Source organism: Melopsittacus undulatus, chromosome 3 (assembly GCF_012275295.1).
Source record: "Melopsittacus undulatus isolate bMelUnd1 chromosome 3, bMelUnd1.mat.Z, whole genome shotgun sequence".
Lineage (NCBI taxonomy): Eukaryota > Metazoa > Chordata > Aves > Psittaciformes > Psittaculidae > Melopsittacus > Melopsittacus undulatus.
Genome location: NC_047529.1, coordinates 75,677,096 through 75,689,750, shown reverse-complemented (window position 1 = coordinate 75,689,750; position 12,655 = coordinate 75,677,096). Strand labels below are relative to the sequence as shown.

The 12,655-nt window shown below is 41.4% G+C and overlaps 1 protein-coding gene across 1 annotated transcript in view; it reads left to right on the top strand.

The window, feature by feature from the left end:
* Positions 1-12,655, top strand: part of PLAGL1 (PLAG1 like zinc finger 1) — a 48,956-nt gene that overhangs the window by 21,515 nt on the left and 14,786 nt on the right. The window contains exon 3 of the mRNA XM_034061173.1: positions 12,355-12,510. Coding sequence (XP_033917064.1) covers positions 12,355-12,510 — 156 coding nt within the window. The remainder of the gene's footprint in view (positions 1-12,354; positions 12,511-12,655) is intronic.

Sequence of the window (12,655 nt, the reverse complement as noted above, 5' to 3'; positions counted from 1 at the left end):
AACTGCACAAAGAAAATGTCATGGCTTCACAATACAAGGGCTGCTGCAGTTAGGCCTTAAACTCCAGCGTCTAAGTCTTCAAGCCTGTGGAAATAAAATGAAAAAGCCAACATCCTGGTGAAGTTTCGGCACGATGAATTTGAGGTAGCGAGTATTTCTCTGTTTTAGATGGAGAAGCTAAGTAAAAAGAGAGGGTTTAAAAATATCTGGCAGCTACGGAGGCTCGGCTGGTCGGGGAAGCAGTGGACTTCCCTTGGAGCTTGTTTTTCTTTTTATCCTTGGATGAACTAGCGTGCAGTATATTATGCTGCCTGAATGTAGGGTTTGTCACGGTTAGCGCCGGGGGCTGTCCCGGGAATGTAGGAAGGCAGCGGGCATGAATGGAACATGCGGTGGTCGGTGGGGTTTGAGCCCACTCTTCAGGAAACCTGTTGCTGCTCCTCTTGGCCTGGCCTGCCAAAGCCATGCAGGAAAGGAGGTGGGTCTTTGATCTCTTTGTTGTAGCTGCTCCCTGGGAATTTGCTGAAATCAATGCCCTGTTTTCCTGAAGAAATGAATGGCTATGCCTAACTAGCTTTGTGAAGCGCTGGGGAATTCACCGCTTCTGTTTATTGACAGCTGAAAAGGAGCACATGGTGCTGAATGGGTCCTCCTGGGGAAACAAAACAGAGTGGAGTTAGACTTAGTTGAACACAAGAGCATTTGGAAAAGTCTGCCGAAGGAGGATGGCATGTCTCCTGCCACCTTGCACTAGCATAGCCTGACTTTTTACTGAAAATGCCATTTTGAATAAGGTAAGGATTGTTTTGATTTCCCATATGTAGTGTGGTTGTGAAATGTTTGCATTTCTGTTCTTGAGTGCAAAACCAATGTTTGAATTGTATTCTGTCATGGGAAACACCTAAGTGACGATTGTGCAGTTTCCAGGCTCCGTCTGTGTTGATTAGTACTTTATCTAATGGTGATTAAGCAATCTGAAAGTTAACAATTTGGTATTTGGGTCTTGCAGTAAGGTTCTGAACATCAGTCATTTGTGTAGGCTGTTGTATTAAATTTTTTATGTCTTTGAGAATCAGCCAAATTGCATCAGATGATTTCTTGACTGATACAAATTGCTGTGTTAGGACTTACACACAAGGCAGTGACTAACAAGTGGGCCTGTCTGGCAGAAAATCAGGGAATCTAAAATCCCTCAAAATGTAAGGATGTATTTCCAAACCTCTGTTTCTATACATATATTCAAGGCAAGAGATAGACTTGCTATTATGCTTGCTGGTTTTAGATGTACAGATTTTTGTAAAGACAGCAAAGAATAGCAAAAGGAGGATGATAATGAAGAAGCAGTGTTTTCTGTGTGTGAGTCCAGCACAATTTATCAGACCAAAGGAATTTGGTGTGTAATTCATATGTAAATTTCCTACTGAAAACAGGAGAACAAATCACCAGAGTTTCTATATTAGTTTCTGTGGTGACTGAAGAAAAATATTTCTGAGCTCATGCAGCTACTATTTTCAGGTGTGGTCCACTTATGACTGCAGGAAAAAACGTTAAGTAATGTTATTCCTTCCTACGTCAGTTTAAGGGCAAGCTCTGAACACAATAATTTCCATTGTGCTGCCTTATTCTTACATGGCAGTAGGAATTGCTGAGCTTGTGTTGCAAACCTGATGAAAAGTGTCTGTGCATGCATACAGTTGTTTGAAAATTCCTGAGTAGTCCCTTAATTTCAAGGCAAGGGCTTGGGAAGTTTCGTGTTTTATCAGAGCAGTTCGTGTTCCTCAGTCTGGCATTTTTTCTTTGAGTGACTTTGATCTGGTAGTCATACTAGCTTTGTCTCATTTTGTGCTCCTCTGCAGCAGATAGCTTACCTGTTTTTCTTGCAAGTATCTGGGCTCTGTATGCAAACATGCTTTGTTCAGAATATTTTGTGATCCTGAAAATGAAAATACATTGCTTAACTGTAGAGAGTCAATATTTTTGCTTGTGCCTTCTGCCTTCAAGTTTCCAAGATTTGCAGAGAGAAAAGCAGAAAAACCAAATGCATTTACAGTTTTGACAAAGATGTAAAAACCCTGAACTCAAGCAGGCTGGTATTGGTGTTTGTGGGCTCTGTTGCAATTATTGTTATCCAGATGTGTTCGGAGTAGGTTTTGACCTCGCTTAAGTGTATTTATAAATGACAGACATTGGAAGCTGCTAAAATTTAAAATGAATTTACAGTTAACATTTAAGTTGGAAAGGAGATACATTTATAGGTCATTAGAGCATTAACCTAGATGTCTTACGAAAATGTTGATGGGTGAGGGCTATTGAGTAGTCAAAATGGCATAAATAGAAAAGAATTGCGGTTGTGGAAAGCTCAGTTAATCTGAGTGGTTTTAGTTAGTATAATGGAGAAGAAAGTAGATGATTCATGTGTGACACAGAAGGTGGCATTTGTTCTGCCTTACTTGGGCGATAAGGCAGGGCAGAGGGTGTTATATTTAACTCATGTGGAAGGAAGTACATGGGGGTGTTTTGGCAGGACAGTTTTCCCTTTTTCCTTTTCTAACATGAAGGATCTTTATAAAATATGAATATCAGTGTGACCTATTGGCATTGTTGAAGTGGGTGGAGAATATTATAATTGATTTCCAGTCAATGGAGTAAGATATACCAAAGTGGGATGTGTGATCATACACAGCTCTAAGTAAATATGCATATTAAGTGACCAGGGTTATACAAATACATAACAGAGGAATGGTACATTTCTTCCAAGGTGATGCCTTTACCATCTGTTGATCTCATTCTTCGAGCTAGGGAAGTATGAAAATGGAAAGAAATTCTTTGCAATTTTGCTTTACAAGGTTGCTTCTTAGATTCTAATGACAGAGACCACTGTTAATTTTATTTTTGTGACTTTTGGAAATAGTTTAAAGAAACTACAAATTAATCAGAAATATGAAAGAAATGTCTTTGGATTTTACTTAATCTCACACTGAGATTCTCAATAGGAAAAAAAATATAAGGCTTTATGGGCATACATTATAATCTGTGCTTAGAGTCCTTAATCTGCAGAAGAGCTGAATTTTTTTCCTAAACCCACAAATTTTTCTAACTTTCAGATGTAATTCTCCAATAATAGTCTATAATCACATATTTTGTCATTCTCTGTTTTAGAGAACTAGACTCAAGGCTCTCCTTACACCTCAGAAGAATAGTTATTGTATGGGAAATGTAGTATACTTCTACCTAATTTATTGCTGCCAGTTTTATTACCCTTTCTTAGTCAGTCTGTTAAAGAAGCTCAGGTGGACATAATTTGTTTTGTACAGTATCAGTCAAGACATTAGATAATTGTCTTATAGTTCTCATTTAACTTCTTTAGAGTGGAAAAAGTCCATGTTAGATCACAGGAAAAAGAGAACAAGTAAATGGAAACACAGATGAAAGTTGCATGTGTGAGTATGTTTTTCACAAAGACAAACTTCTGCATCTATTTAACAGCAGAGCTTTCCAATGCCTGTGGTTTTAATTTTAAAAAAGAAATCACTTTATGCCCTAAAAGAGGAGAATAATTTAACAGGATCATAAAGGTTAGGATGGGAGTCTCCTACCCATTTTGTTCCCAGAGAAGCTGGGAATTAAGCATCCTTTTCGTGTTGGAAATCAGGAAAGCAATAACAGAAGTTCTTGGCTGTGTCCTCTGTTATGAAGGTGATGCATATTAAGAACTAAAGCTGTTCTGCTAAGCTGTTAATGACCCTTCATTTACAAAAAAACCCAATATATATATATGCTTTTAAAAGAAGACTCCTACATTTCAGTATTTTAAATATGTGATTTAGGTTTTGTTACTAAAAAAAACACACCAAAAAAACTTTTTTTTTCTCTTGGGTTAACTGAAATACCAGTAGGAAGTTTGGATGGTTCACTGAGAAAGCTAACTGATTTTCCAGTTTTATTCAGATTTAGTTTCCACTAAATGTAATATGGATTGGAGTGTTCTTTCAGGATCAGCCCTCCAAAATCTCAGCCCCTACCAGTCCTAAGTTCCGTAATAACTCACTTCTCCACACAGACTTATTTCTTTCATAATATGGCTGCTCACACATAAGTAGAGCTGAGTATATGGACTTCTTCCTGCAGAAGCAAGTCCCAATGTTTTTACACTGTCCTTTTATTCCCAGTAGCTGTAGCTTGCTTAATTTAGTTGTAACTGCCTCTAAGTACCTCAAGTTCTTCAGCCACGGGATGAGTACAGCATCTCTTCGCTCTTGTTGTGCCAGGCTTCCTCATTGCCATATTTGACAATAAACTAATATTTCCTTTTTCAAAGCTTGTCTACCTGCCTGTTTCTTTCTACCAGTAAGCAGCTGGAAATATATCCCAGTCACTAACATCTTTGCTGGGAAAGTTCTTGCACATCCATGTTGGAAGTTGTGTCCCAAGTGGAAGAGCAAGTAACTAAGTAAAGAGGTGGCTTTGTCACTGAACCTTCCACTAGTCTCCTCCACATGACATCTGACTTGGTGGCTGGTAACAACCAAGTTCACTGAAAGGGAGACCCAGTCTAAGGTTCCCTTTTAAGGGAGTGTTGCAAGGGTTGGAAATAATATGAAGTGTTAGTCATTGCAATTGCTGCACTTTGTTTATCAGAATTGAAACCGTGGTGTTGACCTGTGTATTTATAAATACATACATTTAGCAAGACATATGTGCTTGCATTTTTTTCTGCTAGAACAAAGATGGAAAATTCTGGTGTTTGTTAAATCACAGCAGTAGCATTAAGATATCAACTAAATAAATCAAGTGGCCTGCCAAAAACCTCAGAAAAAGTGCATGAGGACCAGTTAAAGCTACTTTTGCTGTGGGAGGTGCAACATGTGGCCCAGAATTCACAGGGTGCTTATGAACAGTTTGAATATGACTCTCTTGATGGCTGTCTGTATTTCTGTGGACGGGGTATTTCAGTTTTGCTGTCTGCAGAATGAAAACAATGTAGTTTAGACAGTGCTAGTGAAGACCTAAAGCAAGAAGGTATCCCAGGCAAGGCAAGGAGCTACAGCCTTGCACCAGGACCAGCTGCTGGGGGAGATGAGCAGTGTAACAGAAAGGCTTGGCTCTCAGTAAGGTTTTGCTGGGCATTTTGTAGAACCAGGCTATGCTGACTGAGGATGTTTCTCATAAAAAATAGTAGTTGTTTCTGTGAATTTGCTGTTAACCTCCTTTGTGGTTTCTGGATCTAATTTTGTATGACTTCATGCCAAGCCAGTGGAGGGAGAAAAGGAATTAAAAAAATGCTGAAAAATCAAACTGCGTTTTTCAATTTGATTGCTTGAAATGTATTCAGCTTTCAGCAATGAGAGAAGTTCCTTTGTTCACGCTGATTAGAAGCTATTACATGTAAACTGTGGGAAGTGACTTCACATGAACTATGCTCATTATGCGTATGGCTTCTGATGGCAGCCAAACCCCATGTGGTGTACCAGAATTGTGGCACATGCATTTTAGTCCCAAGAATAACCAGAAAAAAAGATTATTCTTGAAATAAGCTTTCAATTAAGCAGTCAGTGCTTTGATCTCAATTAATTTCTAATGAACAAACCTACCAAGAATAAACATCTATGTACTTTCCTTGCTGTTTGGTTTGTTAGATTTTGTTTTCTTTTTTATTTCTTTTAGTTTGCAGGAAAATCTCAGAAGTTCCTTCCTTTTCAGGTATTCAAACAGTGAAGGTAACTTTGTTTTTCCTCCTAGCTGTGAAATTTGTAAGATACATCAGAGTATCACAGGTATCCTGCTGCACAGGCTTGTCTAACCTGCTGAAGCTGCTGTGTGCAGTCAACACTGCTGAATTTCACAGCCTGGCTGTGCTCCTTGAGTCTTGTCTAACTGTTCTGCTCCCAGGATTTGCTAGACACTAAGGAGCACATTAGAAAGCTTCACTGGGATTGGTGGGAGGGTGACTTTTTATGGGAAGCTGGTTAAATTCCTTCTGACTATGCCTGTTCTAGTATTTCATAGTCCAGGCAAAAAACATAGTGTTCCCAGATGTGCTCTACTGTCATCAACTTCTCCCTGTTAGGAAATAGTAATGAATCCTAATTGTTGCTATCTTCTATATGTTTGTATAACAAATAGTCTTAGAGTTCTGAAGATTGTACATACTGGAACTGGGGTCTGCCAGGAAAATGCATATATGCCTTGCATTCGATTTCTTTACAGTTAGGTAAGTGTTGAGCCTCCCTTCTGGGGGCATCCTTCCATAAGAACAGACTGTGCTAGACAGGATCATAAGGCTGTGAGGCAGGAGTGGGTACCGTGGTGGATGATCTCCCACTGCTGAAGACCCAAGGATGTGCCCTCCCTCTGAATCTTCTTTCTTCTTGGGAACAAAGGCAGGGGAGGATGGAGGTGAGGTGAGGGAAAGTGTCACTACAGAGCAGCATCTGAGTCAAAGTGCCTAAGGGCTGGGCTTGCCTGCAGTGCTGGGTCCCAGTTTTAGGGAATTAGCTTGACCTGCTGGTCTGACTGAACGTATAGGGAAGCAGTAAGGCATGTTTGCTGTTTTATTTGTCTGGTTTTGTCTCCAAATACAGTAATCTAATTTTTAAAGTTTTACATTTCAGTAGTGTGAGATCATATTCATGAATATATTTAATGTTAAGAATGATTACTGGAATGTTTGCAAACCACCTACTGTTCTCCTCCCTGGGGAGAGTGGGTCCTAAGCGAGGCATAGGTGTTTACTCACAGGGTGCTGCTCACCCCTACACAGGACCAGGACTACTCCTCCCTCTCTCAGGGACTCTGATCCACTTGCCTGCAGGCTCAGGGATGGCAGTTGGCAGCACAAGGCTGCAGCACTGTGTCCCACGGTATTTGTGCTGGTGCCACCAGGTAGAGACTGAGAGGCTTCAGGGTCTCTGTGTGTCAAAGACGTGGGAACTCACCACTTAAATCTGTTGAAAGTTTCCCTCTCAATTGCTTAGGAATAAATCCGGTTTCCGTCCCCCCATCCCTCCCCCCCCCCCCTTTTTTTAACCTTTTTGGTCTGGGGGTGTGTGTTATTTTGAGCGTGGAAGATACAATACATGCTTCCCAAATAATATGCTGTGTGGTACATGAAAGTGCAAGTTTCCATTCATTGCTCACGTGACCAGTTATGACTGCAAAGTCAGCCTGGAGTGTGGTTTCCTGATCTGTTTATCTTTTTCATACACATATCTGAGCAGTTGTAACTCTGCTAATACAAGGTTTTGTTGTATGAGATGGAAGAGACATGAAAAGGAGATGTTAATCTATTTTTGTGTTGGACCAGGGATCATTTATTACAGTTAAAAAGTGAAGATCAGTGAGTAGAAAATTGAGCATGACAAAATATCAGAAGCTAATGAGATTTGAATACAATTACTCTGAAGTCTGCTAATTATAACAAGTTCTGGTTTGCTATAATATGAATAGGATGAATTATTAATCAGTTAAGAGCTTCAGCCTCCTTGTAAATGCACTTTGCACATCAAACTTGGGACACGTAAGGCTTTCAATAAACATTTTTCACAGAGGAAATGTGGCAGTGGCCCACAATAATGGGAAAATAACTTGGGATTAACTGTTTGCTAATTGAGTACTTTGAATTTTTTGCCAAATATATTGTAGAACAAGGTTTTCAAGCAGAAGTGCTACAGAGCAAATCACAGGGCAGGAAAACCTCATGTATCTTTGTGTAAATGTGTATTGCACGTGCAATATATTTTAGATAGAAAATATCCACAAGGTATTTTTGCAGCATTCCTCTACATGAAAGTTGAACAAAGCTAACGGAGCAGTACAGTTTTACTCTGGGATAAATTACTGTTGTTTTCTATGCAAATCTTATGATTGTAATTAGGCTAGGATTTGAACTGCTGTGTACACCAATCTTTGTTCCCACTGTGCATGGGATCTAATTCCACTGCTGCAAAACAGCACAGCAAATGTTGGGTGCTGCTCAGCCAACAGTCATTTCTTGCGGGGCATCTTTCCTTGAAGTGGGTGTTTTAAAATGAATGATTTAACTGCCTTCACAGGGCACATAAATTGTACTGCAGGCATCTTGTTGTCCACTGGAGTGTTCATGTGCTGTAAGTCTTGCTTGAAAGTAGAGGTTGGAGAAAATGCAGGACTGCCTGACAGGCGTCTAGTTTTTAGCGCTGGGTTTTAAAAAGTGGTGTTCTGCCACGGATTGGTCGAGGAACTGGTGGTATGTTCGAGCTATCATGACAGTGATTGCAGTTCCTAGTATGGCTATGTATAGCTCCTGTTATCTCTGCAGCTGGACTTTGTTTAACCGCAGCCTGTGGCTCCTTGCCCACACTAACGAGCTCTCCTCAGCACTAGGCTTGTGCCTGTGGGGTGGCACTGTGCTCCGACTGTGCTGCTGTTTTGGAAACGTGACTTTGTTAGCTGTACTCAAGTCCAGCCTGCCCGAGCTGCTGCACAGGCTTGGCTACTGCTGGCCACGGGAGCTTGTCCCCATGCAGCATGGCTCGCTCCAGAGCCAGCTGGAGGAGAAGGCAAGCTGTAGTCTGTGGCAAAGGAGAGCTGTCACCGAGACCTAGACTTGGACTGGGGGAAGCACCAGCATCGTGAGAACGGTACAGGTAAGCCACACTCACAGTTCATTCTTGTCCCTGGGAATGCTGATGACTGTTTTGGTCAGCCCATGTGGGGGGAATGCATCCTGCAGGCAGCAGAGTGTAATTTTTCTGGTGACCCAAACTGCAGGGGAAGAGCATGGCTGCCAGCCGTGCCTCCCTGTGGCTGGGCAGAAGTAGGAGCAGATGCATTCAGGCGCAGGGGTACCATGTACCCTTCTCTTAGCCTGTTTGCAGGGCATGAGCACCTCATCCATGCAATAAAGTGGTGGTTGCATACCCGCAACTTGGTCAGAGTCTGGACCTGCACCTGTGATGGGCTCTTCTGTATGTGTGCCTCCCCAGTGCTGTGGTGGAATTCAGCAATTTAAGAGTCTTACCAGCTACAAGATCTGCTAACTTGTGTAGTTTTATCTTCAGATAGATAAAAAAGCATTATTTGGAACTTTTTCATAATCATTGCAAAGACAGAGAAAGTACAAAGAAATACCCTCTGGGGGACAATATAGCACTGCTGCTTTAAAGATATAGTAAATGACACAATCTGGTTTTTAACAGCGTGTAACTCGTGTGAATCTCATTTTTTTCTTTTTGTTGTCTGCTTATCTAAATCACAGCAAAGCAGAGGAATGGGGGCAGTTTTAGTTTTTCTTTCATGCTTGCGCATTATCAAGTATTCCTGTAAACATATTGAATCCATTAATTTTGCTTGTGTAAATGCAATTTTAGGAAGCAAGGAATCCGTAAAAGCATCCACAAAAAGCAGAAAAAAACTTCTTCACAGGTGATTTTTCTAACCAAGTGTATTTAATTCCTAGTGCTAATACAACCAAGCGTGTGTTGTTTCCATAGCTGGATGCTCCATGTGTCAAAACAGGTTAGAATGTGTTCTGAGGCTGTTGTTGAGCAAATTACATTTTGCTTAAGAGCCAAGTTAAAAGGGGACATGAAATCTGTGTGAGCTTTGCAAACCAGTGCCATGCTGCAGCTATGATAACGCATGCTTTCTTCACCAATGGGATCTGTAGTTTAGCATTCAAATACAAAGGATTGCGACTTGGTCTGTAATTGCCTCTAAGGAAGAATATGAACTTGACAGTTTTCTGTTAGTTCAGGGGGAAGAAATTACAAAGACCCCCACTCCCCAGGGTAGTCCTGTGTTTCTGTTACAGCTGGCAATTTTTAGTGTGCAGTAAATTCAGAGTCATGGATATTAACATGCTGGTGTGGGGATAGAAATTCTGTGTGGTGAATGTAATTCTGGGATGCCTGTTAAATAGCTAAATCATCTAGTGATCTTCACATCACATGTAATGAAATATAGAAAATCCCAGAACAAGCCTTGGGCAGCTCTGCGTAGTTCGAGGTGCCACACAGTGATGCAGATCAGAATCCCAAGACGGACTAGCAAATTGTTTAAAAGAACACTTCCAGCTCTTTTCATTCAGTGCTAGCTGATGGCTTCCTCAGGCCAGTTTAGTGTGCCACCTGGAGAGTCACCTCTGTGGCCACTAAGCTCTGTGGCATGCTCGGCACCATTTAGATGTAAAGCAATCCTTAATTAATGGAGGAGTTCTTCCTAAGCATCTAAACCGCACAAATCATTTCAGACCTTACATCTTGGCTCCGGAGGTACAGGGTGGGTTAGCTGGTGGGGCATGAGTACCTAATTTGGAGGCCAGTTCAAGGGAGACCCTTTATCCCTGCTTTCCTTTTCCAGCCTTTCAGTGAGCTTCCCACCCCAGGGCAGCTGGAGAGTTTGCTCAGGAGCTCGGTAGTGATGAATCACAGAGGCATGGCACAGATTGATAAGGTCGTGTACTTTCTGATTAGATACATCCTCTCTTGAACAGCGGTTCTTTGTCTCCATTTTACTTTTGGTAATGTTTTTCAGCAGTTTGCATACAACAACTCTCCAAGCAGGAGCTGTTTGACTTGAGACAAAGTCACTATTATTCTAGGTAAGCTCAGGAAGCCATAATAATTTTGTTGCCCTCGGAAGACATAGACTGATGGGAATTTATTTAAAAGTTAAGTTAGATCACCAAGAAAGTTTTTTCTTTTCTTGCAGTCTCTCTGTAAAGGACTTCCAGGTACATAAAGCAGTGTGTAGCAAGAAGAATCTGCCTTGCATCTGTATAGTTTATTTTTTTGTGCATCATAAGTGATGGCTGTAGAGTGCTATGTTCTTTATCTGTAGCAGTAGCAAAAAAACATGTATTTCAGCTGTTCATAGTGCAGGTGTGCAGTCTGGGAGCCATGGCAAAAGAAAACTATTACACGGTTCCCAGATTGAAAACTGTGGACTGCTGCAGTGCCTACAGCCAGACCAACATGCAAGTCTCCTCATTTAGAGTTGATGGAGAGCCCAGAGCACTCAGTATGAACACTTCAGGCTTATTTGGGGCGATTCTGGACTAGGCTCTTGAGGCATGTAATTTAGTGAAGTGCCTGCTTGTATTTACAAACTGAAGCCTTTTTGAGCTACCCTGAATATGGCATTTGTGGTGCTACTGTCCTTTCTCGAAGATGATCTCCAATGTCTCTCTAGGCAGTATCGCATGAGCTCTTACGCTTCTCTTGGCTTCTGTTTAGCTACAAGCCCCTGTCTGAGGTGAAGCCTAACCTCTCCTGCTGCAGTCTCTGCTAGTGTCTCATGGCTCCCTTGGACTCTCGTGGGCTGTTCTGGCTCCCCTCCTCTGCTCTTTACTGTCGCTTACTGAATAAACTTGCTCAGCAGAGTTTTCAGAAGTAAAACAAAATGAGGTAGTCATGGATGACCAATATCAGCTGTTCCTTTTGATTCAGTCGTGAAGTGTTGTTGGCTCACTGGTTTGGTTTCTACTGTCTATAAAAAGGTTTTGTGCAAGAAGTCCCATTTTTCCCATCGCCCTGTGTGACACCAGTGCCAGGATGACCTTCTGCTTGAGAGTCTCATTGCTCAGTTGTGTTTCTGCTCTGTATGAGTTTCCCTGGCAACCAGTTTGAGCTACAGTGAACCAAAAATACCTCACTGTGCTGGGGGAAAGTCAGTCTGCAGACATGTATTTCTCATTAACGACTCCTCTGGATGGTTTGTGTATTCAGCCTTCAGATGTCACTGTTGCAAACCAATGACTGGGAGATGCGGCGTGCCCCTTCTGGTTACTTCCACAGGCAGCATGTCTATGAGAAGGCTGCCCTTGCGTGATTGTCAACTGAGTTGTCACTGTAAGACTCATTGTACTCATTTTTCATGGTACAATGAGGTTCTTGTCTTCTGTTGAGAATGGTATGTGAAGGCTCACAAAGTTACAGTGATCTTTCTTGGACTCCTTGGATCTCTGTAAATTACCTTGGTTATTATTATTATTACTTGCAACTTTACCCTTCTCATTTCTGTATAAATGTATGCATCTCGATTTACAGGTGTATGTGCTGCAAGCTCCAGCTTTGCTGCCATTCTAGTCTTCAGAAGCACAGTTTGCAACACTTCCAAATAAACATGTATAAATCTTTGAAGATCAGGACCCACCAATTTGTACAAAGAGAATGCACAAACTGGAGATGTTATTTCAAAGTGTCCTTGTTCAGTTCTGGATTGCAGAGAGTCTTTTCACTACCTAAGGTAGAACAGTGGTGTGAAGAAAATCATTGGTAATACCAGATGTGTTCTCAAGCTGACAGAATTAGAAATGGCTTTATTGGAGAGCAGTATGTCATTTTTATTAACAGGCTACCTTTTCTGGATTTGTAGGGTGTGAGGATTGTGGTAAAAGCCTTATAGGAGAATGCAAACTCCACGGACCACTCATCAGGGCTAAAGACAGGGCTATTCCTAGCCGAGCCCGTCTCACCCTACCTCATTACCTCACTTTGCGAGTGTTGGAGCTGCGAGCTGGAAACCAGCAGAGTAAGTATTTTAGTTCTTTTTCCCACATTTGAGAAAAAGGACTAACACTGTCTTTTTTTTTGTAACTCAAGTCATAATCACTGGGTATTAACAGTATGAAGACTACTTTCTTTTCAGCTGAGCAAAACTAAAGCTCACAGTCAGC